This window comes from Rosa chinensis, chromosome 6 (assembly GCF_002994745.2).
Source record: "Rosa chinensis cultivar Old Blush chromosome 6, RchiOBHm-V2, whole genome shotgun sequence".
Taxonomy (NCBI): Eukaryota; Viridiplantae; Streptophyta; class Magnoliopsida; order Rosales; family Rosaceae; genus Rosa; species Rosa chinensis.
In genome coordinates this window covers 16,130,547-16,154,184 of record NC_037093.1, presented here as the reverse complement: position 1 = coordinate 16,154,184, position 23,638 = coordinate 16,130,547, and the positions used below count along the sequence as shown (strand labels likewise).

At 38.6% G+C, this 23,638-nt stretch overlaps 1 protein-coding gene and 1 pseudogene across 2 annotated transcripts; both read left to right on the top strand.

Moving 5' to 3' along the window:
- LOC112171893 overlaps positions 1-3,088 on the top strand; it is a 57,556-nt pseudogene extending 54,468 nt beyond the window's left edge.
- A 1,209-nt stretch (positions 3,089-4,297) lies between these two features.
- On the top strand, positions 4,298-16,731 carry LOC112171887 (disease resistance protein RPV1). 2 transcript variants are annotated; one of them, XM_024309018.2, is made up of 8 exons: positions 4,298-5,276; positions 5,420-6,533; positions 13,085-13,348; positions 13,440-14,939; positions 15,014-15,151; positions 16,016-16,154; positions 16,240-16,372; positions 16,559-16,731. In XM_024309018.2, exons 1-5 carry the CDS (start codon positions 4,768-4,770, stop codon positions 15,098-15,100), a joined length of 3,474 nt encoding a protein of 1,157 aa, XP_024164786.1. In that variant the 5' UTR covers positions 4,298-4,767; the 3' UTR covers positions 15,101-15,151; positions 16,016-16,154; positions 16,240-16,372; positions 16,559-16,731. The 2 variants fall into 2 exon arrangements, with proteins under 2 accessions (XP_024164786.1, XP_024164788.1); XM_024309020.2 differs by lacking the exon at positions 13,085-13,348 and having other exon boundaries at positions 4,300-5,276.
- The last annotated feature ends 6,907 nt before the right edge of the window (positions 16,732-23,638 follow it).

Sequence of the window (23,638 nt, the reverse complement as noted above, 5' to 3'; positions counted from 1 at the left end):
TTATTTTCCAAACTATATGTTATTATCATAAGTTCATAACTAGATATTTGTTTGAACTTTGAAGCCGCTGATGTCTAATATTTTGGTACTAGAACATTCATAATCCAATTTAGTTATAGTAAACATGATATAAATACAAAGACCAACTTGCGTTGTATACTTGATGGTTAATCTTAGTTCCTTTCCTAATATGCACTCCATTTATATAAAATTTGTTTCCCTCTCCTTTTTCTGCTTTCTAAGATCCTTACATGGTAATTTTTTATGCAGATTATATCAATCCTTCCAAACTGTTCTACGCATTTAAAAAGTAGGTCATATACTATTTCCTTAAATACTTCCAAATTTAAGGGCCAAGTTGTTAGGATTGTATCTAAGGTATACATCTGCATTGTTCAGCAATTGTCAGCTTCACAAATGTTTCTAGCACTCAAAAGAAGGAAGCAGAAGAACTGGGGGTATCTTGCTTTTTGTGGGAGGAATTCCTTCAGTTGGTAACTTCTCAACACTGTTTTCTCAGTTAAGTTCTTGTTTTCAGTAAAGGATTGGCCATTAACTTTTAACAATATAAAATCATATATTATCTTTCATATTCTCAGGGAAATTCAGATTCTGAACTACGTCCAAAACAGAGGACCGCTGTGTGCACAATAATGTATACAAGTGGAATGACTGGAGAACCAAAAGGTGTAATCATTACTAAGCAGCATTAATGTCAGAAGTATTGTCAACAGACATATACTTTGCCTAACAGATAGAGTGGTAAATAACTTGACACAGTTAACATCTTCAATATTTTAGCTTTTTATTCTATCTTGATGTTTCTGACTTAATGCTTACTCTGCCTCTCTGAAAAAAAATAAGAGAGGCAGAATAGCTCCTGTAACTTGTCCCGAGTTGTTTGGTCTATTGCATAGTTTTGAAGCATAAATGTACCTCATTTATATGTCAAGAGGCAAATAGACTTGCAGAGAACATGATTTGGTCATGGAGATTTAGTAGTTTTGTCACTGAAAAGGCCAATACAAGGCCGATTTTATTTTGGATTTTGTAGCATCATCAATATGAAATTATTTCCTCATTATTAAATGAAAATTGCGATCCTTATTCTGTTTCCATACATATATGTGGTGCCTGTTTAAATGCTTTTATGCAGACAAAAATCTAAATCATATAGATGCAATCCAATTTAGCAAGCAGTTATAGTTTATAGTAACATCTTCAACACGTGTTGCTATTGCCAAGACATGATTGATAAAAGTTGGGGGTTGTACCGTAACCCTCAACTAGGGGAAATTTATTACTTTCTTTTTGACAGAAGTTGGATCCATATTAGATCAAATTATGCTGAAAGCTTTGTGGTTGGCTATCAAATTACAGATTTTCTACCAACAAATTGAACTAAGGGTACTAATACAATTTTGAGTAAAGTCATCCTCTGAAAGATGCTTATTTGCAGATTTGTTTTATAGTTCATATTTTTTCTTTTTTTCCAAAGTAACTCAGATGAAGTATTACCAATAGGTGGTTAAGGATTATATAATTTTTATGAAGTTTAGTTACTGAACGCAATTAACAATTTGACATTTCCCTGATGGCAATAATATTGACTACTGACATAAAATAAATTCTATTACAGTGTACGGAAGAAGAATCATATTTTTCGTCTCCTGTTGGCCCATATATATGACCAAATAATCGAGAGCTATTGCATCTACAAGGGATCTTCAATAGGCTTCTGGCGAGGCGTAAGTATATGTGTCATTCTTGCTATGTTCTTTTTCTTTAGTTTCCTTATTAAACTTGATTGGTATTCTCTTCCTTACTTACCAACTTCAATATCTGTCCAATGTGATTGCTTTGGACTTGCAGGATGTCAGGTTTTTACTGGACAAGCTTCAGGAATTAAAGCCTACTATGTTTTGTGGGGTTCCTTGAGTTTATGATCGTATATACACTGGTAAAACAGATTCATCAATTTGAACTGTATAGATGTATGTCCTTGAATTTCTTTGTTGTTAATATTTGGCTTAAATATTGTTTTCGAGACTGCTAGTAAAGTTTCATCTGGTGGTGTGCTTAGGAAGGCCCTTTTCCAGTATGCATATAACTAGTACGTCTCACTAAGGCCTCCTTTTTTGTTTGCATTTGTATTCCTACCATAAACTAATTAATATATGTATGCCACATTTGAACTTTGTGCTAGTGTCCTTCACCCTTCTTTCATGTTTTCTGAAGTTACAGACGGATATCTTAACTTTCGTCTGGTCAACAGATTTGGGTTTATGGGAACAGCTTCGAGTCATTTCTTGTTGCTGTGCTTGTTCCTGACAGAAAGGCCTTGGAGGACAGGACAGCTGAGCATCATTTGACTGATGACTACAAATCATTGTGTCAAAAGATAAAGGCAAGAAAATACATTTTGGATGAGCTCAATAGCTTGGGTCAGAAACAGCAAGTATGTGCTCCATCCCTGTTTCATGCTATGCTGCTTTAGTTTAGTCATCTGACTTAAAAGACATTTTTATTGCAGCTTCGAGGGTTTGAGTTGTTAAAAGCAGTTCATTTGGAGCCAAACCCCTTTGACATAGAGAGGGTTCTCATGACTCCAACTTTCAAACTGAAAAGACCGCAATTCCTCAAATATTACAAGGTATGATTTCTACTTAGATAAGAAAAGGTTGGAACTTAATTTGATAAGTTAATCCTTGTTGTAAATATTAATGTGGCTATTCATGTAATAGCAATTAGTGTTGCGTGATATACGCCAATTAAGATTGATTGGTGATTAACAGAATATAATTAGCGATTGATTGATTGTAATCAGACGAGTGATTGATGTAATCGTTAAATAGTTACCTTTTGTAAACCTGAGGTACTCCTATATAAACCTCATTGTAAGATGAATAGAATCACTCTATTTCTCATACTTCATTCTTGGTGTCTAAACTCTCCCTCTTTCAAATTCTTTTACTATCCTTTTACAACAATCCTAAATATATGTGTTGAATTATATCATCTGCAGGACCAAGTTGAAAAACTTTGTAGTGGAGCAAAGGGTGGAAAAGTATAAGAACAGAGCTGGAAGCAACTATTGGATAAATCTAACTACATCACTTCCAAAATTTCGATTGCCTGATCTTTTGTTGATGAAAAACTACATATGACTGTAAAAGAATATCTAGCAGGATTTACCCATATTGACATTTTTTCTAAGTTTGTGTATAGATAATTCAAGATCGTATGAAATTTTCATGTTTATTCTTTCATCCAAGATAAAATATTTATTGTTTATTCTGGAATTCGTGATGGTCCCAAATGTTGTGCTTGCATTTAAGGAGGTGTAACAGTCAGTTGATCATTTCAGATGATGAAATTAGTGTGCTACTTACTCCGAAAGCGATTAAAATCATGTGTGAAAGACCAACTGGTTCACTCTCTTCTATTTTTTGGGGACAACTTCTGAAACCTTAAGGTCAAAATTAACAAAAGACTCGACAATTGTGAAATTAGAGCTACATAAATATGTCTTTAACCAACTGTTTCGCTTTAACCAGCAGGTAGCAGTGAACTTAGTTTTATAAAAGTATGGGTTAAGTAATCAATAATAAAGTTTTATTCTCAGTAAAGAAAAAAAATAAAAAATAAAATTAGTATTTTATAATCAATAATTGAGCAAGTATTTTTAATCCACACCGAATTAAATATAGGTATTGGAATAATAAAAAATAAAAATACTTCTGTCATGTTTCTCGAAAAAGAAGAAAACAATGAGTCATTCCACCGGTCGATATAGAAATGTGTCGTCTCTCATTTTACAAACTCTCAATAACCAATCTCACTTGGATTGGCAGATGCAGATTGGAGTTTCTGCCATTGTTTCTGGTTGTCACTTGGCCTGGGCTTTTGGGCTTGGTCGCATGTTTGGGCTGGTAGGGCTTGTCGAAAGCTCTAACCCTTTTAGAGGTGAAGAGCCCGTAGTGGTCTAGTTGTTTTAGTTGGATTAATTGTCTATGCTAGTAAGAACGTCTCTATGAGTCTTGTGGAAGTATTTAGCTTTTGCGTACCATAATTGCTTACTCGGCGTGTAAAGTTAGGTAAACTAGATTGCTTGCAAGGAGGTGTTTTTATGTGGCATAGACTACTCTGAGCAGAAATGTTTCAATGAAGTAGTTTTCTGTAATATTCTTTATCTATGAACCGGAGCATACTATTGGTATGTTCTATTTTATCAAAAAAAAAAAAATCTCACTTGGTTGTCATGTTCATTAAGATTTGCTTCTAAATGAACTTCTTTCTTCATTCTTTTACAGTTTTACCGCTTATCAAGAGCTAGTTGGTGACAAACTGGCAGTTGCATCTACCTATCAACCAAACCAATTGCATTGGCAAAATATCCAGTCCTCTTCCTGGAAGAGTCTTCCGTTACCGTTTCTTCTTTTCTCGGTAGTTTCGCTTCGTCTTCCGGGAAAAACTGTGATCCTTCATTTCACCAGCAGTCAAACAACAACCGTTCCTGCTTTTTCCACCCGTTCATACTTCATACACATACAATCTGTTTCTGCCTTTTTCACTTTACCTTTTCTTCTTCTCCTTTTCTTGGCAGTTTCGTTTCATCTTACACGCCCTTGACTTCACATTGACGTTGATCGAAGCTACCAGGAAACAGTGATCAAGCAGTGTTCCTTTTCTGTTCCTCTTCCTCTTCCGCTCCTTCTTCATTCCATCAGCGAGCTGAGCGTGAAATCAAACAAAAAGCTAGATTCGATGGCCACCCAATTGAGAGCTTCTTCCTCATTATCTTCTGTTCCTTTTTCCACCCGTTCATACACACACCATGTGTTTCTGAGTTTCAGAGGCGAGGATACACGCTACAATTTTACAGGTCATTTGCACAGAAATTTGGTTCAAAGGGGGATCAATACTTTCATAGATGATGATGATCTTCCAAGAGGAGAGGAAATATCAGAAGCACTTGTCCGAGCAATTGAAGGATCAAAGCTCTCTCTCATTGTGTTCTCTGAAAACTATGCATCCTCAAAGTGGTGTTTGGAAGAACTAGTTCATATCCTTGAATGTAGAAGATCAAAGAACCAAATGGTTCGGCCAATCTTTTACAAAGTGGATCCATCGGACGTAAGACACCAAAGAGGCACATTTAGTGAGGCACTTGCAGAGCATGAGCGCCGATTTGAAGATGGAAAGAACAAGGTGTCAAGATGGAGAGCAGCTCTTTTAGAAGCGGCTAATTTGTCTGGGTGGCATTTCTCGAGCGGGTACATCATGCACTTTATCCTACTTATAGCAAATTTGTCCGTTCCTTTATTGTTTTTTTTTTATTATTATTCAATACTATGCTCTCTTCAGAAGTAGCAATGTTTTATTTTATTAAATGTTTCATTTGATTCTAACATGACAGGCATGAATCTAAATTTATTGATATAATTGTTGAAGAGGTCTCTACACAACTAAAAGATCGTATCAATTTGGATGTGGCACAGTGTCCGGTTGGGATAGACTCTCGCCTACAAGACATGCTTGAAATTGTAGATGTTAGGGGAGGTGATCATATACGCATGGTAGGGATATGGGGAAGTGGTGGAATAGGGAAGACAACAATTGCTAAAGCTGTTTACAATACAGTTGCCCATGAGTTTGATGGTAGCTGCTTTTTGGCAAATGTTAGAGAAGGTTCAAAGCAACATGGAGGTTTAGTCAACCTACAAAACATCATTCTTTCAAAGATTCTAGGGGGCAAAGAACTGAAAGTAATCAATGTTGATGAAGGAAATACTTTGTTGCGGGAGAGGTTAAGATATAAAAGGATTCTTTTAGTTCTTGATGATGTGGATCAATTGGACCAGTTAGAGAAATTAGCCGGAGCACCTGATTGGTTTGGTCGTGGCAGTAGAGTTATAATAACAACAAGAGATAAGCAATTATTGATTGCTCATCAAGTGAATAAAAATAAAATATACGAGGCCCGGAGACTAAATCATGATGAAGCTTGTGAGCTCTTCTGTGCAAATGCCTTGATGACTGATAGAAATATGGATTATGATGAAAAACACGCAGTTAACACTATTATTAACTATGCTGAAGGCCTTCCATTAGCGCTGAAAGTTTTAGGTTCTCATCTATGCAGTAGATCTATAGATCAGTGGCAAGCTTTATTAGATGGTCATAGAAGAAGTCCTCTTCAAGGCATTCATAAGATTCTCAAAATCAGTTACGATGCACTGGAACAACAAGAGAGAGAAATTTTCCTTGACATTGCGTGCTTCTTCAAAAATAAAAATAAGAACGATGTGATAGCAATATTAGAAGGTTGTGGTTACAGCAACCCTATGTCCAGTATTGAAGTTCTTGGAGAAAAGGCCCTCCTAAATGTTGAACATGCTCATATTTTCATGCATGATTTGCTAGAAGAAATGGGAAAAAAAATTGTTCACAACGAGTCGCCTAAAGAGCCTGGTCGGCGTAGCAGATTGTGGTATCACAGCGATGTTCGCCAAGTTCTAACAGAGAACACAGTAAGTCTGCAGTTCTATACTTCTATCCATTTTGGCAATTAATTTATGAATAATAAATATAATTTTCTTTTTGTTTTAGGGAATCAGAAACTGAGAGATAATCGCTGTGTATTCTCATTAATAATAGGGGCCTCTTTATATAGAGGATTACAATGCATAGAATCTCAATCATACAAGGAAAGTAATTCTACATTGATTAGGATTCTAGATCATTCTAATTAAATCCTATTACCACTAGGTCAAGTAACCTAGAGTTTGGGCTAAACACAAATTAGGTTTTCCTTGAACACTCCCCCTTGTGTTGCCCAAACGCGGTGCTTCTCTCGTTGCCTCGTTAAAAACCTTGCCGAGTAACAAAAACCCAGTGGGACAAAAATAACCTCGGTCGAAGGGGAAAAAGAGCACAACACACCCTTCACGATTCGAGACGAACATGTAGACACCTCCCCCTGATGTCTGCACCTCCCCCTGATGACTACGATCATGGGAGTTTAGATAATTTCCGCAAGCCAATTCTTGCCACATGTTTCTCGAACGTGGAATTGGGCAATGACTTAGTAAACAAGTCTGCCTCACTGTCCTCAGATCGAACCTAGTTCACTTTGATCTCGAGGAGTGTCTGTTGTTGCTGATTATGCTTGGTGTTGTCGCTCTTGATGTAGCCTTGCCTCATTTGTTCAAAACAAGTAGCATTATCCTAAATGCTCGTAGGCTCATCTGTGGTAGACTTCAAACCACAATTGTTCGAACATGCGTAATTATGGATCCAATCCATATACATTCACGAACCACTTCGTGAAGAGCAATGATCTCTACATTGTTCGAAGATATAGCGACTAGGGTCTATTATGTAGACCTCCAAGATGTCATGGTCTTTTCCCATGGTGAACACTTAACCGGATTGGGAGTGACCATTGTGTGGGTCAGAGAGATACCCAACATCAGCAAAACCTTCCAAAACACATGTCGTTTTGGGACGGGGATAGTGGACGCAGGCCAGTGTTGGTGGCGTACCTGGTGTGTGATGGGTCCGAATCCATCATCTCTTTGTAGGGATAGAACAAGCCCATATCATTTATACATCTCAAGTATCGAAAGATATCTTTTACACCAATCCAATGGCGTCGCGTTGGCGCAGAGCTATATCTAGCTAACAAGTTCACAACATATGAGATGTTCGGTCTTGTGCATTGAGATAAGTACAATAATGCGCCTATTGTACTAAGTAAGGCACTTCTGCCTCTAGCACATCTTCGTCATCATCTTTTTGACGAAGAGGATCCTTTTCAGGATCAAGACTACGGACGATCATGGGAGTGCTTGAAGGCTTGACCTTGTCAAAATGCCTAAGCATCTATCGATACGATGCTCAAGTTCCAAACTGAGACATAATCGTGTTCTCCCAAAATCCTTCATCTCAAATTACGGATTTCAAGTGTTCAGCGGTTTCCCTTAACTCTTTAAGGGCTTCTAATGAAGATCATGTCCAACATGAACCGCGATAGAATCTGAAACTTGTCATAGCAATGCGTGGGCATATCCCTTCCCAATCAAGTAGTCACTTTAGTGAGCGTTTCAACCTCTTTGTAAACGCGCTCCATGGTCTAGAGCCACTTGACTTGGGTAAATGAAGTTCACCATGAACCTTCATGTATATTCCGTATCTAGATCCCTATAGAGATACGTAGTGACCACATTTGTAAGCTACATGTTCAGTTATTCGGAAACTACCAAACTGACAGGGTAGTGGAGTGCAATGACATCCATTACGAGAGAATATGTCTCATCGTAGTCGATTCCAGGGTGTTTTGTGAGAAGCCTTGCGCCATAAGGCGAGATTACCGTCTCTTTTTCTCACTACGCTTTCTAACGAAGACCCATTAGTCAACAGGTTCTATGTTAGGAGGTGTTGGCATCTCTAGCTCGAAAACCTTCCTCTTCGTTAGAGAATCCATCTTAACCTGGATCGCATCTTTCCATTTAGGCCAAAAACTCTCTACGTTGGCATTCATTCATCAACGGAGCGTGGTTCGATATCATCTGACTCAACAAACTCATGCACAACGAAATACGCAACTACATCATCAATTATGATGGAGTTTCTATCCCACGTCTCATGTACACTAGTGTAAGTTTCATAGAGCTCTATATTCTCAGGAATAGGTTTTGACGTTGAGGCGTCCCCCAACGATAACCATAACCCGGAAGATTCTCATGAGACGGATTTTGAGTCTTGATGATCAAAGGATTGGAATGTGCCAAAGTATCCTTCGAACCCACGGGCCTCTCCACGCATCCTAGCTAGGGCCATGGCCTGTAACGCCAGAGTGTCACTCTCTTTGGCATTGGCGCCATGCCTACCTCCATGTAGGGTGGCGCTACGTCCTCTCGTAGGGACGTCCTTCCTTGCAGGCATGTTTGCAGCATATTTGTGTGATCTCGTCACTTTAATAGGGATCAAGATGAGACATAGTGGGGACAGACCACGACAAATCCTGTCGTTCCTGTTGAACATCTGTGTTCTTATCTCCCCTAACGACGGGAAGACTGTCTCATCAAAGTGACAACCCGCAAATCTAGCGGTAATGAGATCGCCTTGCAAGGGCATTAAGTAGCGGACGATTGTTGGAGTCTCAAATCCAACGTAGTTGCCTAATCGTCTGTAAAGACCCATCATAGAGCGTTGTGGCGGCGCAATTGGCACATAAATGTCTCACTCAAATGTGCGTAAGTACAAAAGACGTGTACCCAGTCACTAGCTGTAACGCAGAGGTACATTGAGTGGTGGTAGGTCGTAGACGAATTAGCATGGCTGCATGCGATATCGCATCACCCCAAGCGGATGTAAGAAGATTGGTGCGCATTACCAATGTTCGGACTACCATCGTAGTCGTTTCCGCGAGACCAATTGAGTGTGTACATGGGAATGTGATGTCCAACATCAAGCCCATTGCAATATCCATCGAAAGTCTTTCAATGTAAACTCTCTAGCATAGTCAAATCCAATTGACTGAATAGGATGATTTGGGGAGTGAGCCCATTGTCATATGATATGTGCTAGGAGTGTAGCATAAGCAGCATTTATAGGTGGACAATGGCACAACACGTGACCAGCGTGTTTGTGTGTCAACCAACATCATGAAATATTTAAGCATCCGCAAGTTGGTTGAATCAATCCACAAAATCCCTACGGATTCTTTGTAAGAACAGAATGAGTATTGTCATATCCTTTGCATAGGATGGTCTCAGTCCTAATTTCCCTAAGGAACGGGCTTAGTAAAACGAGCGAGAGGCTTTAGAAGCAACCAATGAGAATTTTGGTTAGGCCTGAGCATCTAAAACGCTATTTTGAAGCAAGTTGGTGATTGCAGCATCACCTGTGGAGCCATCAACGTGATGGACGCCATCCATGGAGTCATGGATAGGGACTACGCCAGCCCTAGGCTGGTGGTGGACGGAGGCGGTGCCCTAGGCAGCAGTGTCGGTCACACTTAGTCTAAGAACCAACTTTTGATTCATGCTTCATTTCGCTCGAGAGAAAAGATGTCCGTGTGAAGTCTTTTGTAGACGGATCATCATATCAGGACTAGGATGATCTATCCTGTCGTGACAAAGCCAATATGTGTCTAGATCCAAGAGATCTTCTCTCATAACTTTATTGGATTTAATAGCTCGAATAGTGACATAAAGTCTACTATAGAGACACATAAACTTCTCTAAGATGCGTCTTTGTTCGCAATCATTAGAGGTAATGCAAAGGAACTCATTTCCGTTCTCTACATGCATTTTCGCATGGAATTCGTTGGCTATTCATAGGGTACTATTTGCCCTAAGAGCGTAGAGAGTTTCTGTGACAACTGTAATCAAGGTGCCATTTGGCAAGTGGAACTTGGGCTATTCCATGTCCTTGAATTAATATTAATGGCCTAGCCATCGTAGTCACAAAGGCATATGCTCAGAATCAAAATGGAGTCATAATGAAAAGAACTCGAAATTTTATTCATAAGCCAACGGAGTACATCATTGTTTCTATGATCAAAGAAAATCTAATCCAATAAAAAGTAATATGGCAATCGCCTACATCTCTTGGAAAATAAAGACTTAAACAGAACTGGCGATCTATTGATCCCAGCCAGATTTGTAGTCTTCAACCCTTCACTGTAGATCATCTTCTTGATCTTCTTGTTCCACATAGTGAGCTTCTCTTGCTTCACAATATGCTTTGTAGGCGGTGACAAGTTCTTCACGACCTGTACAAATGTGTGCCCAATGATCAGACACTCCACATCGAGAACATACATCTCTTTACTCGAACTCCATTGATTGAGGCACTTTGAAAACGTCATTTAGATGGCTCTTAATGTTGGTGGCGCCACCAACATGGCCAGAGGCATTGCCTCCCTCTCTCTTTCCACATTTACCTCTTCGGTTCCGTGTTCGCCTATTTTGGCGGTTACCTTCCCAAGTAGAGCGATTATATGGATCAGAATGTCCAGAAGTATACCTAAGATTAGGGTTTCGCCCTTGGCGCCCTCTCTTAGAGGTGCGACTATTATTGGATTCCGGAATATGTTCTGTTTCCACGGATCTCGAATTATAGCTCTTCACAAGGATATTATCATGCTTTTCAGCGACATTCATAGCTCCAATGAGCTCATGAAACCTTGTGATCCGTCTGGCATTTACATCGATTCGATAGTTCTTAGCAACCATCAATGCAGAGACGGGGAAGGTAGAGAGAGTCTTCTCAATCAACATTGCATCTGTGATCTTTTTACCACAGAATTCCATTAAGGATTTAATGCGAAGTGCTTCCGAGTTATTGTCAAGAACTGTCTTGAAATCACAGAAGCGGAGGCTATGCCATCTCACTTCTAGGTCAGGAAGCAAGGAATCACGGACGTTGCCAAATCTTTCTTCGAGTGAGACCCACAGCCTTCTAGGGTCTTCTTCATTCATATACTCGTACTGGAGCGAATCATCCATATGACGAGTCATTAGGATGATGCCTTTCGCCTTATTTGCCTCTAAGGCTGCTCGATTTGCTTCCAAAGCTTGAGCTTGCTTAACAGTTATCACGTCCTGGCTAGGCTCGAGAATCATATCCAAGATTCTATCGGCCTTGAGATGCTGGCGGATATCACGAACCCACCTGTGATATTCAGAGCCAGTTGTTCCCAATGGAGCAAAATTCAATTTGTTCAGGCTACTCATCCTGAAAGAGAACAAGAAATTATGGTTAGTTTCAGAGCGAAAAAGGCTACCACGAAAAACTATTAAATTTCTGAGCGTAGTTGCTTCCAAGAAATTAGGAATTTTCTGAGCGTAGTCGCTTCCAAGAAAATCCGATTCCAAGAGGGGTTTTGGATTAGATCGAAACAACGATGTATGTGGTTGATCGTTTTCTTCTCAACAAACTCTAAGTTTGGAGGACTCTACAATCTCCAAGCTTGGAGTGAGCACGAACCCCCACAGTTCGGCTTAATTTGGTCTCCCCTATAATGAAGAAAGGGGGGTAGAAGAAGGGAGGTTGCAAGTCCCCGAGAAAAAGAAGAGAAATTGAAATAAAAACTCAAAAACAGGAACTTTTAGTAAACCATACCTCTTAGGATTGCGGATTGCATTCAATCCTCATTGTAGGATTGCAAACAAGCTTCAGTTCTAGGCGAATCAAACTTGTTGAAATTCGGAGCAGATTCGCTTCTAAACAGCTCCCACTCCGATTGGTGTACAGGTCACAAAATGTCTCCAATAGGGCTGAAATTTGGAATTTAGAAAGAAGAGACCTAGGCGAACAACTTTGATGAAGGAAGAATTTTGATCTGAAAATCCGAAATAGAAGTTTCGGGGCTTGCAAACTGACTGATATGAACAGCTCCCACCTTGAATACTGTAAGGTCTCAAAACGTCTCCAATAGGGCTGAAATTTTGAGTTCAGATAGAGGAGATAGAGATGAACAACTTTGATGAAGAAAGTATTTTGATCAAAGGTCCCGAACAAGACGTTTCGGGGCGTGCAAGCAGACTGATCTGCACAAGAAAGAGCGAGCTGCTATGCTGCAAGGGCAGCAGGAGTGCCGCAATGCTGCATGGGCAGTAGGTGGCACATGGGTGCGCAAGGGCTGCAGGGGCAGCTTACGGCATGGCTAGCAAGGGCTAGGAGCTTGCGGCTGTTTTGGTGAGAAGAGTTTTGGTTTTTAGGGCTAGGGTTAGGGCTCGTGCTAATAACGTGTTTTAGGGAATCAGAAATTGAGAGATAATCGCTATGTATTCTCATTAATAATAGGGGACTCTTTATATAGAGGATTACAATGCATAGAATCTCAATCATACAAGGAAAGTAATTCTACATTGATTAGGATTCTAGATCCTTCTAATTAAATCCTATTACCACTAGGTCAAGTAACCTAGAGTTTGGGCTAAACACAAATTAGGTTTTCCTTGAACACTTTTTGAATTTTTGAATAGAAAAAAGAAATTTCAAAACACTTTATTATATTTTATTATATAAAGTAAATATTTTGCTAATACGATTGCCTTTTTCACACTAGGGAACAAGTAAAATTGAAGGTATAATGATAAAGATGCCTACAGTAGATGAGATATGCTTGAATCCTAAATGCTTCAAAAAGATGAGAAATCTTAAAATTTTCATAAACATCAATGGACGGTTTTGTGGAAAGGTTGATTATTATCCGAATCAGTTGCGGTTACTTGAATGGAGTGATTGTCCGCTAAAATTCTTTCCCCGCAATTTTAACATGAGGAATCTAATTCAACTTAATATGCCTCGTAGCTGCATCTCACGTTTCGAGGTATTTATATATTTTCAAGACTTTAATTTATTGAAATCTTTATACCTTACCAACTTTCCATTTGATTTTTTTTTCTTCTTTGGTATGACAGAGTATGGAAAATCTGAAATCCCTAAATTTGAGTGGATGTAAATTCCTAGCACAAAGCCCAGACCTGTCTGGAAGCCCAAACTTAGAGTTCCTGGATCTAAGCAATTGTAAAAGTTTAAAGAAGGTTCACCCTTCGGTTGGATCCCTCAAAAAGCTTGTTGACCTGAATCTTGAAAGCTGCTCTAACCTTGTGAGGCTACCAGGAGAAGTCAACTGGAGATCCCTCCGATCCATTAATCTCAACGACTGCACAAGGCTGGAGAGTTTCCCTGAAATTGAGGGAGAGATGAAATGCATGACATCCTTGTATCTATACAACACTGGCATCAAAGCATTGCCTTCATCCATTGGATATCTAATTAACCTTCAATCGTTGGTGTTAGATCATTGTGGAAACCTCACAGATCTACCTTGCAGCATTTATGAATTGCAGAAGTTAAAGACGGTTCTCTTGTCCGAGTGCCCAAAACTCGTAAGATTCCCAAATAAGGTGGAGTCTGAAGTGCTTCCAACTTACTCAAAGGTTTCACATGACAACCGTGACTCTTCATCGGAGCCAGAGCCAGATACTGAATTCAATTTGGCGCTTCCTTGTTTAGATCAATTCCTTGCGGGTGGATGCAATTTATCTAATATTGATTTCCTCGGGTCCCTTGATTGTGCATCCACTTTAGATTTATCAGAAAGCACCATTGTTATCCTTCCCGAATGCATCATCAACAAATTTGTCAACTTGAGGCAACTCAATTTGATCGGCTGCACGAGGCTCGTAGAAATTCCGGGGCTTCCACCAAGGATTCGCCTGTTGAATGTGATGGATTGCGTATCATTGGAAAGAATTTCAAAGTTGTCAAACATTTTGGAGCGTAAAGAATCACAAATGATTAAGGAGATGGACTTGACTAATTGCTGGAGACTCTGTCAAAATTTGGTTGAGATGGCAAACAAGGATGATGATGATGAAGTGCACGCTGATCTCATCTCTCGACTCCTATCTTCTCAGCAATCCAAATTCACAATTACATTTCCAGTTCCAAGAAGCGAGGTTCCAAAGTGGTTCAGCTGTCAAATGGATTTCATGGGGCATCGACGGTTTGAATTTTATATCGAAACACTTGCAAATTTCAAATGGGACAACGCAGGATTGGCTCTCTGTGTTGCTGTTGATCAAAACCTGCAAGATGCTTGGACTGATTTCACGGTCTATATTCACATCAATGAAGTGAGGGTTTCATTTCCCTTCTCAGACTGTGTTGATTCAGCAGAGTCGGATCATGTGTGGCTGCACTATGTTCCCTTCCTTGAAATGTGGCCAGTTGGTTATATGCGTCCGTTGCCCCCTTTTACGTGTCGAGTCATTATTTATCAATGGCAAAAGTCTGAGTCCTCCATAAAAAGCTGTGGTGTCCACCTTGTAATGCCACCCAATGAAGACGTTTCTATGAAGCTAATCCGTGCAGAGAACCTCACCAGTGAACTTTCTGAAGATGAACTTCAAAAGGTATTGTTTCCTTTTGTGAAAATTTCCTCATTTCAGAGATAATATGTGACATCTGAACAACAATGCTATTGCAGGACTTCTGGGACAATTATCGTCCCAAACAGAGGACTGACTGCAAAGAATTATATACCGATGCACAACTGGAGAATGAAAAGCTGTAATTATTACTGATGCAGCATGGCATTGTCTATAGACCAGTGTGACCGATACAGGTTTACATTTTCAAATTCTCCCTTTCTTTGATATCTTTGGAGTTTCGAGATTGGTTTGTAATATCAACTCTTTGTTGGCATTCTCCATATGTGTGGATAGAGTTGAACTAGTTTACCATGCCCAATTCCATGTAACTATTAAGTGCAAAATTGCATCAGTGAAAGGAATATTAAATTTGTAATTTAGAAGCTTGATCTAGTGCACTAATCTACTTCACTAAACTCATTGATGAACTTGTAGACGTTTTCTCGTCCGATAGCCACTTTCAAGGTCTTTCTATTTTCTGATTATATAGCATCGTTTTCTGAATTTATTTCCTCATCCAAAGGTATGCTACTACTCTATTAATACGCAGCTGCTCTTTTGATTTCGGATTGAACTGCTAATATATACATTCGCTTATGGGCCTTAGAAATGTTGGCGAGAAAGAATAAAAGCCCTTACTTTCGCTTAATTAGTTTGGTTTCGTGGATTGCTAATCTTAGTGTCAGATTATGCTGCTGATGCAGTATAGCATTACTTCGGGTTACTAGATTCTCCAAATGTCAGGTTTCACATGGTTGATTGATTTTAGTATATGCCATGTAAATTTGTACTGGATGCAAAGACCCTTTGTTTGATTAGGTTCTGGTGTAGAGATATTGATGCCATGAGTATTTGAAACTTTAGATGATTCTGTCATTACTACAGTTTTTCTGTTGACCAGACGGAATCATGTAATAATGTACATCAGATAGGTGGTTTGAGTTCCTGCTAAAGGAAATGAATTTTTTTTGTTTGAAACCTTTCTTTCATTAATGAGATAAAAGAAGGACAGGTTAACTCATCATAATGTTTACTTTGCTCCCTTATTGTCATTGCAGGGAACTAAGGAATCTAAGGAAGCTGTTGCATCACTAATGGTTACTGCAGCTAGGTTTTCTGATTTACCAGAGTTTTGTGACATTAGGCCACTATTTCAAGTGAGATAAGTGAATTCTGCATTATTATGTGGATCAAAAGGTAATTATTTATTGACCTGCACTTGATGGAATTTTATGAATCCCTAACTGCTTTGAAACTGACTAACTGAATTCCTGAATGATAGTTTGTTGATAACATAGCTTCAAAGCCTCCCACATTGGAGAAGAAGGTTCAGTTGACATAGCATTGGAATTTTCAATAAAGTGGGACTCCAAGGCCTTTGAAAAAGGATGTCTAAACCTCCTGCATTTATACAGGTCTGGCCTACGTACTGTGTTGCTGTAATAACCTGTATCTGATATTCACATAAAATACAAAATCCCGGGATGTCAAAGTTTGGTGAATTTCTTATTTGGGAAAAAAAGTATTGCTCTTTTGAATTCTAAGGCAGTTGCAATTTCGCAGTGCATGCCATGAAATTTTGGATATGTATATGGTTTCAGGCACAAGCATCAATCTGTGTAAGCAAAGCTATGAAATGGTGGCAGAAAACTGAACATGGTGGAGATCCATTCTGCTAAGAACTTATTGATTCTTTGCATAATGCTAGTGATAGATTGGTTGCAGTGGATTTTTACTCACCTGGTTATGGAGATGTAGAGCTCTCCATCCCAAGGTATATTTCATATTTCATTTTTGGGTATCGAGTCATATTTCATTGCTGTTTTGTTCGCATACTCATAATCAGAGTAATTTTGTATCTAACCAGCTTAGAATACGTGCTTTCCTTCTACTGGGTTTTTCCCCCCATTTTCGTTTTACAATCTTCCATTACAATCTTCTTACTGTGCTATCTCAGCAGAAAAACCCACCTAGGGATTTGCAACCTCTGCCGCTGCAGCCACAATTAGCTTCAAATCATAGTCATGCTCAAGCCGATAAGCATACATTCTCTATAAGGTGATTATTTGATTACCATTATTTGTTTTCCAATTCTATTTCATAATTTTTGCTATGTTTTGTTGTATGTTGTCATGTGTACTTGGATAATTGTAGAGTTAATGATCACAGCCCCATTTCATTCTGATATGGACGAATTTCTAGATACGATATTAAGCACATCCATATGATTTTGATTGATTTTGAATGGAGATGATCTGAAATTTACAGTTAACTTTGAAATCTTATGGTAGTTAGGCATAATTTCTTTTCTGTTGAGATGTTATATCAGAGGGTCTCATAAAATCAAAGTATGGTAGAAATTGGTCGTACTGTAACTGCCCATATTATGAGGACAGGAAATACAAGCCTTGTTCTGTAAAGTTTGCACCAAACAATAAGCAATACACTTAGAATCATAACCATCATTTTCCCACTCATACCCCACTGACTTCATTCACATACCCTTCTATTTTTCCTGCCCTGCCAAGCAAAACTCCCTACCTCTCTATTCCTCTTACTTGCCAAGAAAGAGTTACACTACTCTGTTCTGGATAACATGGTCTTTCCATCTTAAAAGGACTCCCTTTCACGTAACTATGCACTAATATACAGTTATATACCCTCCCCCTTCTTCACCTTATGCTCAACTTCTCCACCTTAGTTCCTTTCTCTTACTAAATCAATCCACAAACACATCTACATTAAAACAATGACACCCCAATACCTCTTCTCACTATTCTTTTTCATGATCTTCTTCCATTTGCACATAATTTCTGCTCAATCTCCAGCAGTTGCATATTTGCTTCAGAATGCCTATAGCTGCATATTTACTATTCCTTTTGCATTACTATTAATTTGAAATAGCAAGCAGCTGTAGTATAAACCCCTAAGCTTTCATTTAGTATTAATAGACGAGATGCTAAGCCTATAGCCCTACCTGCCCTCTATAGATCTTTAAAGCAGACTCCTTGTAATTCGCTTTTTGTTTATTCTATAAAAAGCTGTTTCTTTTCAAAAAAACGAAAAAACAAAAAAAAACAGGAGGCAGGTCTGTAACTTGGCATGGGTTGTTTGGGGTGCAATCTGGTGATGGATTTTCACCAGGTCTGTACCTATGTTTGGTCTATTGCACAGTTTTATAGCATAAATGTACCTCATTTTTGTGTAAGAGGCAAATAAGCAAGGAACATTTTTGGTCATGGAGACTTGGTAGTTTTGTTACTAAAAAGGCCAATACAAGACTATTTTCGTTTTGAATTTTGTAGCATTATCAATATGAAATTATTTTTTCATTCTCAAATGAAATTTGCCATCCTTAATCTGTTTCCATACATATATGCTCTGCCTGTTTAAAATGTTAGGTTTTCCAAGAAAAAAATTTAAATCATGTGGATACAATCCAATTTAGCAAGCACTTATAGTTTATTCTTCAGGATTTGTTGCTTTTGCCAAGAAAACATGTGAGGACGGCATTCTGCATGAAGCTTGTTAGACCAATTGGTTGCTTTCTATTTGGTGATGTTAATGGTAACTGATAGCATCTTCCACGTATCTTAATTTTATCAGATTGATTAAAGTTGGGGGTTGCACTGTAACCCTCCACTAGGGGAAATTTATATTTTCATATTGGCAGAAGTTGGATCCCATATTATATCAAATTATGCTGAAATCTTTGTGGTTGGCCATCAAATTACAGATTTTATACCAACTAATTAAACTAAGGGTACTACTACAATTTTGAGTAAAATCATCCTGTGAAAGGTGCTTATTTGCAGATTTATTTTATAGTTTATATTTTTATCAAAGCAACTTTGTTGAAGTATTACCAATACATGGCTAACGTTTATATGGCAGCAAGTTGGCAAATCTGCAGAAGGGCCTAACAAAAGCAAAAGCGGCACCTCTCTTGGACAAGCTTGTTTTTGACAAGGTCAGTTATTATTCCTTCATCTTTCTATTCTTGAAATATCTGGTTTTACATTCGAACAATGCATTACTTCTATCTTATGCGTTACATTCTAACAAACTGTGTTATTTGTGGTAGATAAAACAAGAGCTAGGAGGACTAGTTCGTATAATGTTGTCTGGTGCTGCACCTTTGCCATGTGGAGGAATTTATCAGAAGGATATGGTATGGTTGACTGCATAAAAAATGAATAGATACATATTATACTTGAATCAGTTAAATCATAGTGAAGATCAAAAAAATTGTACAAGGTTAAGTATTCATGGTATATGTGTTTGACCTAGGAGATGTCAGTATGAATGCTTTTTTTGTACTCATTCAAATGGAAAAATAAAATTCAATGAGGATTTGGTTCATCCCACACGTACACGTCATGGGCACCCTGCTTTTCTATGTTATATAGACTTGTATGTAACTATTGAAAGTGAAAATATTGTACATAACGTGACTATTCCACCAAAAAGTTTGATTAAGTTTCTAAATCAAATGACCTTAAGTTTCTAAATCAGCTACCACAAGACATCAGAAGCAGATATATATGAAACGGAGAGAACTACATTTCATCAGTTTGTTAAATCGTGTAGGCCTTACTGAAAGCTGTGGTGGGTGTTTTACGTCCCTTGGCAATGTTTATCCTATGATTGGAACTGTTGGTGCCCCCCTGACAACTATTGAAGTGCGGCATGAGTCGGTCCCAGAACTGGGATATGATGCACTTTCTAGTGTGCCACGTGGAGAGATTTTCCTAGGAGGAAAAACCTTGTTTTCTGGTTACCACAAGTGACAAGATCGAACTGAAGTTGTCCTTGTTGATGGGTGGTTCCGTACGGGTAAATGTCTACAATACTAGAAATGAAGTACTTTTTTGGTTGATGCTCAATCGTTTGGTTTCTTTTCAAGAGGGTGCCTTCAAAATTTTTGTTGATGATTCATTTGGAGTGGATGGATTACAGGTGATATAGGAGGATGGCAGCCTAATGGAGCAATGAAAGTTACAGACAGGAAAATGGAAGTATTTAAACTATCTCAAGGTGAATATGTTGCTATGGAAAGCATTGAAAGCAAATACTTGCAATGGCCCCTTATCACATCGGTATGTCACTAACTTCTGTATTCTAGAATAAATTAGTTTGTGTTCGTCTTTGTGCTACATTTGAATTTTGTGGTGTCCTCTACCCTTCTTTCATGTTATCAGAAGTTACAGATGGATATCTTTACATCTTACCTTTCATCTGGTCGGCAGATATGGGTTTATGGGAACGGCTTTGAGTCATTTCTTGTTGCTGTGGTTGTTCCTGGCAGAAAGGCCTTGGAGGACTGGGCAGCTGAGCATCATTTGACTGATGATTACAAATCATTGTGTCAAAACCTGAAAGCAAGAAATTTACATTTTGGATGAGCTCAATATTACGAGTCAGAAACAGCAAGTATGTGCTCCATCTCTGTTCCTAAATTCATCCTATGTTGATTAACTAGTCATCTGACTAAAAAGACATTTAAATTGCAGCTTCGAGGGTTTGAGTTGTTAGAAGCAGCTTCAAAATTTGGTTCAGATGGCAAAGAAGGAAGATGATGAGGTGGGCTCTAATTTCTTCTCTTGACTCCTATCTTGCTTTTCTTGGGAGGAATTTTCTTAGTAGGTAATTTCTTTATACTTTTCTATCCAAGAACTCATTTTTGTTGGCAAAGGACTGGTCATTAATTTGCAATGACATAATACCTAAGTATTACAATTAGGTGTTTTATTAAAGATTAAAAATCAATCGAACTTTCCTTTTTGTATTGGGGATGTCTCTGTCTGTTCTTCACAACCTCTTACTCCCTCATTAAATAGTCAAAGGCCAAGTTAAAAAAGAGTTTACACGAATATACACATCTAGAATAATTATTGTACAAACCTCAGTCAAGTGGCAACATCACTGATCTATAGCATTAACAGAGGATATAAAGGTAAGCTTTCACCACCACTGCATGTACTCATATTAATCACTGAGCAAGTGAAACGAAAAAAGCATAAAATGAAATCCAATAAAGTATCTAGTTTGAAAAGGATATGCAGTTATGTTGGTAGTTTCTATGGAAGTAGGATAACCCCACATTAGGACTTATCTCTACATTCCTCAGTGGATGAGTTTGTATAGTTGATCTTTGCACAAACATTTGATTTATACAAATTTGTTCCTGTTTTTTGTTTTGTAGCTGTTTATATCTTAACTTTCTCTGGTTGGCAGATTTGGGTTTCCGGGAACAACTTTGAGTCGTTTCTTGCTCCTGGGGTGACTTTGGTGGACAGGACAGGTAGCTGAACATCATTTGACCAATGACTTTAGATCATTGTGTCAAAACCTGAGGGCGAGATATGAATTTTGGATGAGGTAAATAGTAAGAAACAGCTAGTATGTCGACAATTGTCTGAAGGATGAATTCCCTGTTACTAATTTCATGCATGCACTATCCTACTCATCTAGTCATCTGACATGGAATGCATTCCTGCAGTTTCCAGATTCTGGGGAAAATCACTTTGACACGGAGAGTGATTTCTCAGAACTCTCAAATGAGAGAGTACATGCTAGATTGGCTGTCCTCCTGTCCCACTGTCTGTGCGGCTGCTGAAATTATGGAGTCATCAGCTAATACCAAATGTCATGTGTGGCTGCAGGAACTCCATTTGTTAAAATCTCGTTTATGCATCCCGTCTACTGCTGCCTTCTTAGTAGATGAGTTATTTTCCAGTCTTTATAGCAGTGTAGTGGTGTTTCTCAGTGCTGCAGGAACTCCATTTGTTAAAATCTGGTTTATGCATCCCGTCTACTGCTGCCTTCTTAGTAGATGAGTTATTTTCCAGTCTTTATAGCAGTGTAGTGGTGTTTCTCAGATGCTGCATGGTGCTCCTAGTAATGCCACGTCGATAGGATGTAAACCCTCTCTATATATGGAGGTCACGGTCCATGAAGATAGGATGTAAACCCTCTCTATATATGGATGTAAACCCTCTCACATTGTTTTAGGTGATAAATTAGTGGAGTGATAGTTTTATGTAGAATTCATTGTTAGCTGTAAAATCGTATCTGTTGCAAAATAAATATTTGTTTTGAAATATATGAACTTGGTCGTCAACGGCTCAATAAGTGAAAACAAGGATTTGTTACAAATGATTTTCGGTTTTAGTAAATTGTGAAATATAGTTGTAATTGTTGGGAGTGGTGTGATTGCGATAAATCTATGATTGATGATCTATTTGAAATGTAGTCATTGTAATTCTTAGAAAGCATGTGTTTCATCTCCGTTGTCTGGAAATAGCACTAATTGTGAACTTGTCATCCTTATCTCCTTGCTGTGTTTGTGTTAAAATTTCGGGACGAAATTTCTTTAAGTAGGGTAGAATGTAATACTTGGAAAATTCGTTATTAATTTCTTGAAATTTCCAAATTGTTGACTTTTTATTCGTTGAGTTTCTAAAAAAACTTCATTCATAAAAGTTGTAGAGCGCATCGATACGAGTTCGTGGACATGTGGAACAAGAAAATTGGAGTTCGTATGAAGAAGTTATGGCCTTTGGAAAAAGTTTTTTGTTTTTGTATAAATAGGAATTTTTAGAAAAAAAAATTATCAGTTTCCATTTTTGGAAACTTTCTGGAAGAAAATTCTCTCAGCCAACCCCTCCGACCCATGCAAAACTTCCAATCTGACCCGATTGAAAATCCATTTTCCGGCGGCCAAAGGCGGCGGACCTGGCCCAGATAGACGGGCCTTGGTCTTCTCTTCCTCCCCACGGCGGCGATTTGCTCCGACATGCGCCCCAGACGGAGATCAAACGCCGGTTTTCTCATTGTGGATCCGACCAGGTCGGAACTCTCTCCTTCGGCCACTGTGGTGCATGAAACCAGTATTTTTGGAATCCTCTCCTCCTCTAGATCACATCCATACCAGCCTTATAGGACGATTTTGAGTGTGGTAGCCGAGATCGTGATTTAAAGTTCAACGGTGGAGGATTATCTGATTTGCACATGTGATTCCGACGGATCTAGGCTGAATCTGACTTAGCTCCAGGTATGAAAGTTGTTCGTCTCTTTATTGTGAACATGTTAGACGGTTGAATTAAGGTAGTTTTGAGTTTTTGGTCGGTGGTGGTTGTGCCATCGCCTGTGGCGACGGTTTGGGGGCTTTCTGGTCATGTAAGGGGCAGTTTCATGTATTAATTATCATCTACTCATCGGTACGAGCATTTCGATATATAATACGCAATTTTTAGAGATCGTATGAATTTGTTCGGGTTTTGTGATTTCGAACCGTTCGGTTTGTGATCCGTGAGGATCCAGCCGTTTGATTAACTTGTAGTTTTGTCATATCGACAGTAGAAGTGTTCCGAAGACTTGGGTGGTCTCGGATGAAGTTTCACCATGATTGGCGCAATCTTCGGTTTTACTCTAAGTTCGTGTCCGAACTTTAAATTGCGTTGTGATTTGATATGCTGAGTTGTGACCTTATTTCATTAGGTGCTTGACAGAGGTGTGCTTTAGTTAATACTAGCAACGGTGCCCGCGCTTTGCTGCGGGATGTGAATTGCAACCACGAAATGTACTTACGTTTAGGCAACTTTGTCTCTGAACTGAAGGCTTCTATTTACTACAGTGACTTTTTTTTAGTCCCTTTTGTTGATCCCCTTTTAATTGTA

Excerpts from the sequence above, each read along its gene's own strand:
- LOC112171887 (XM_024309018.2), top strand. The coding sequence starts at position 4,768 with ATGGCCACCCAATTGAGAGCTTCTTCCTCATTATCTTCTGTTCCTTTT. Across the intron at positions 5,277-5,419 it reads GGGTGGCATTTCTCGAGCGG|GCATGAATCTAAATTTATTG; the intron begins GTACATCATGCA and ends CTAACATGACAG. Across the intron at positions 6,534-13,084 it reads AAGTTCTAACAGAGAACACA|GGAACAAGTAAAATTGAAGG; the intron begins GTAAGTCTGCAG and ends TTTTCACACTAG.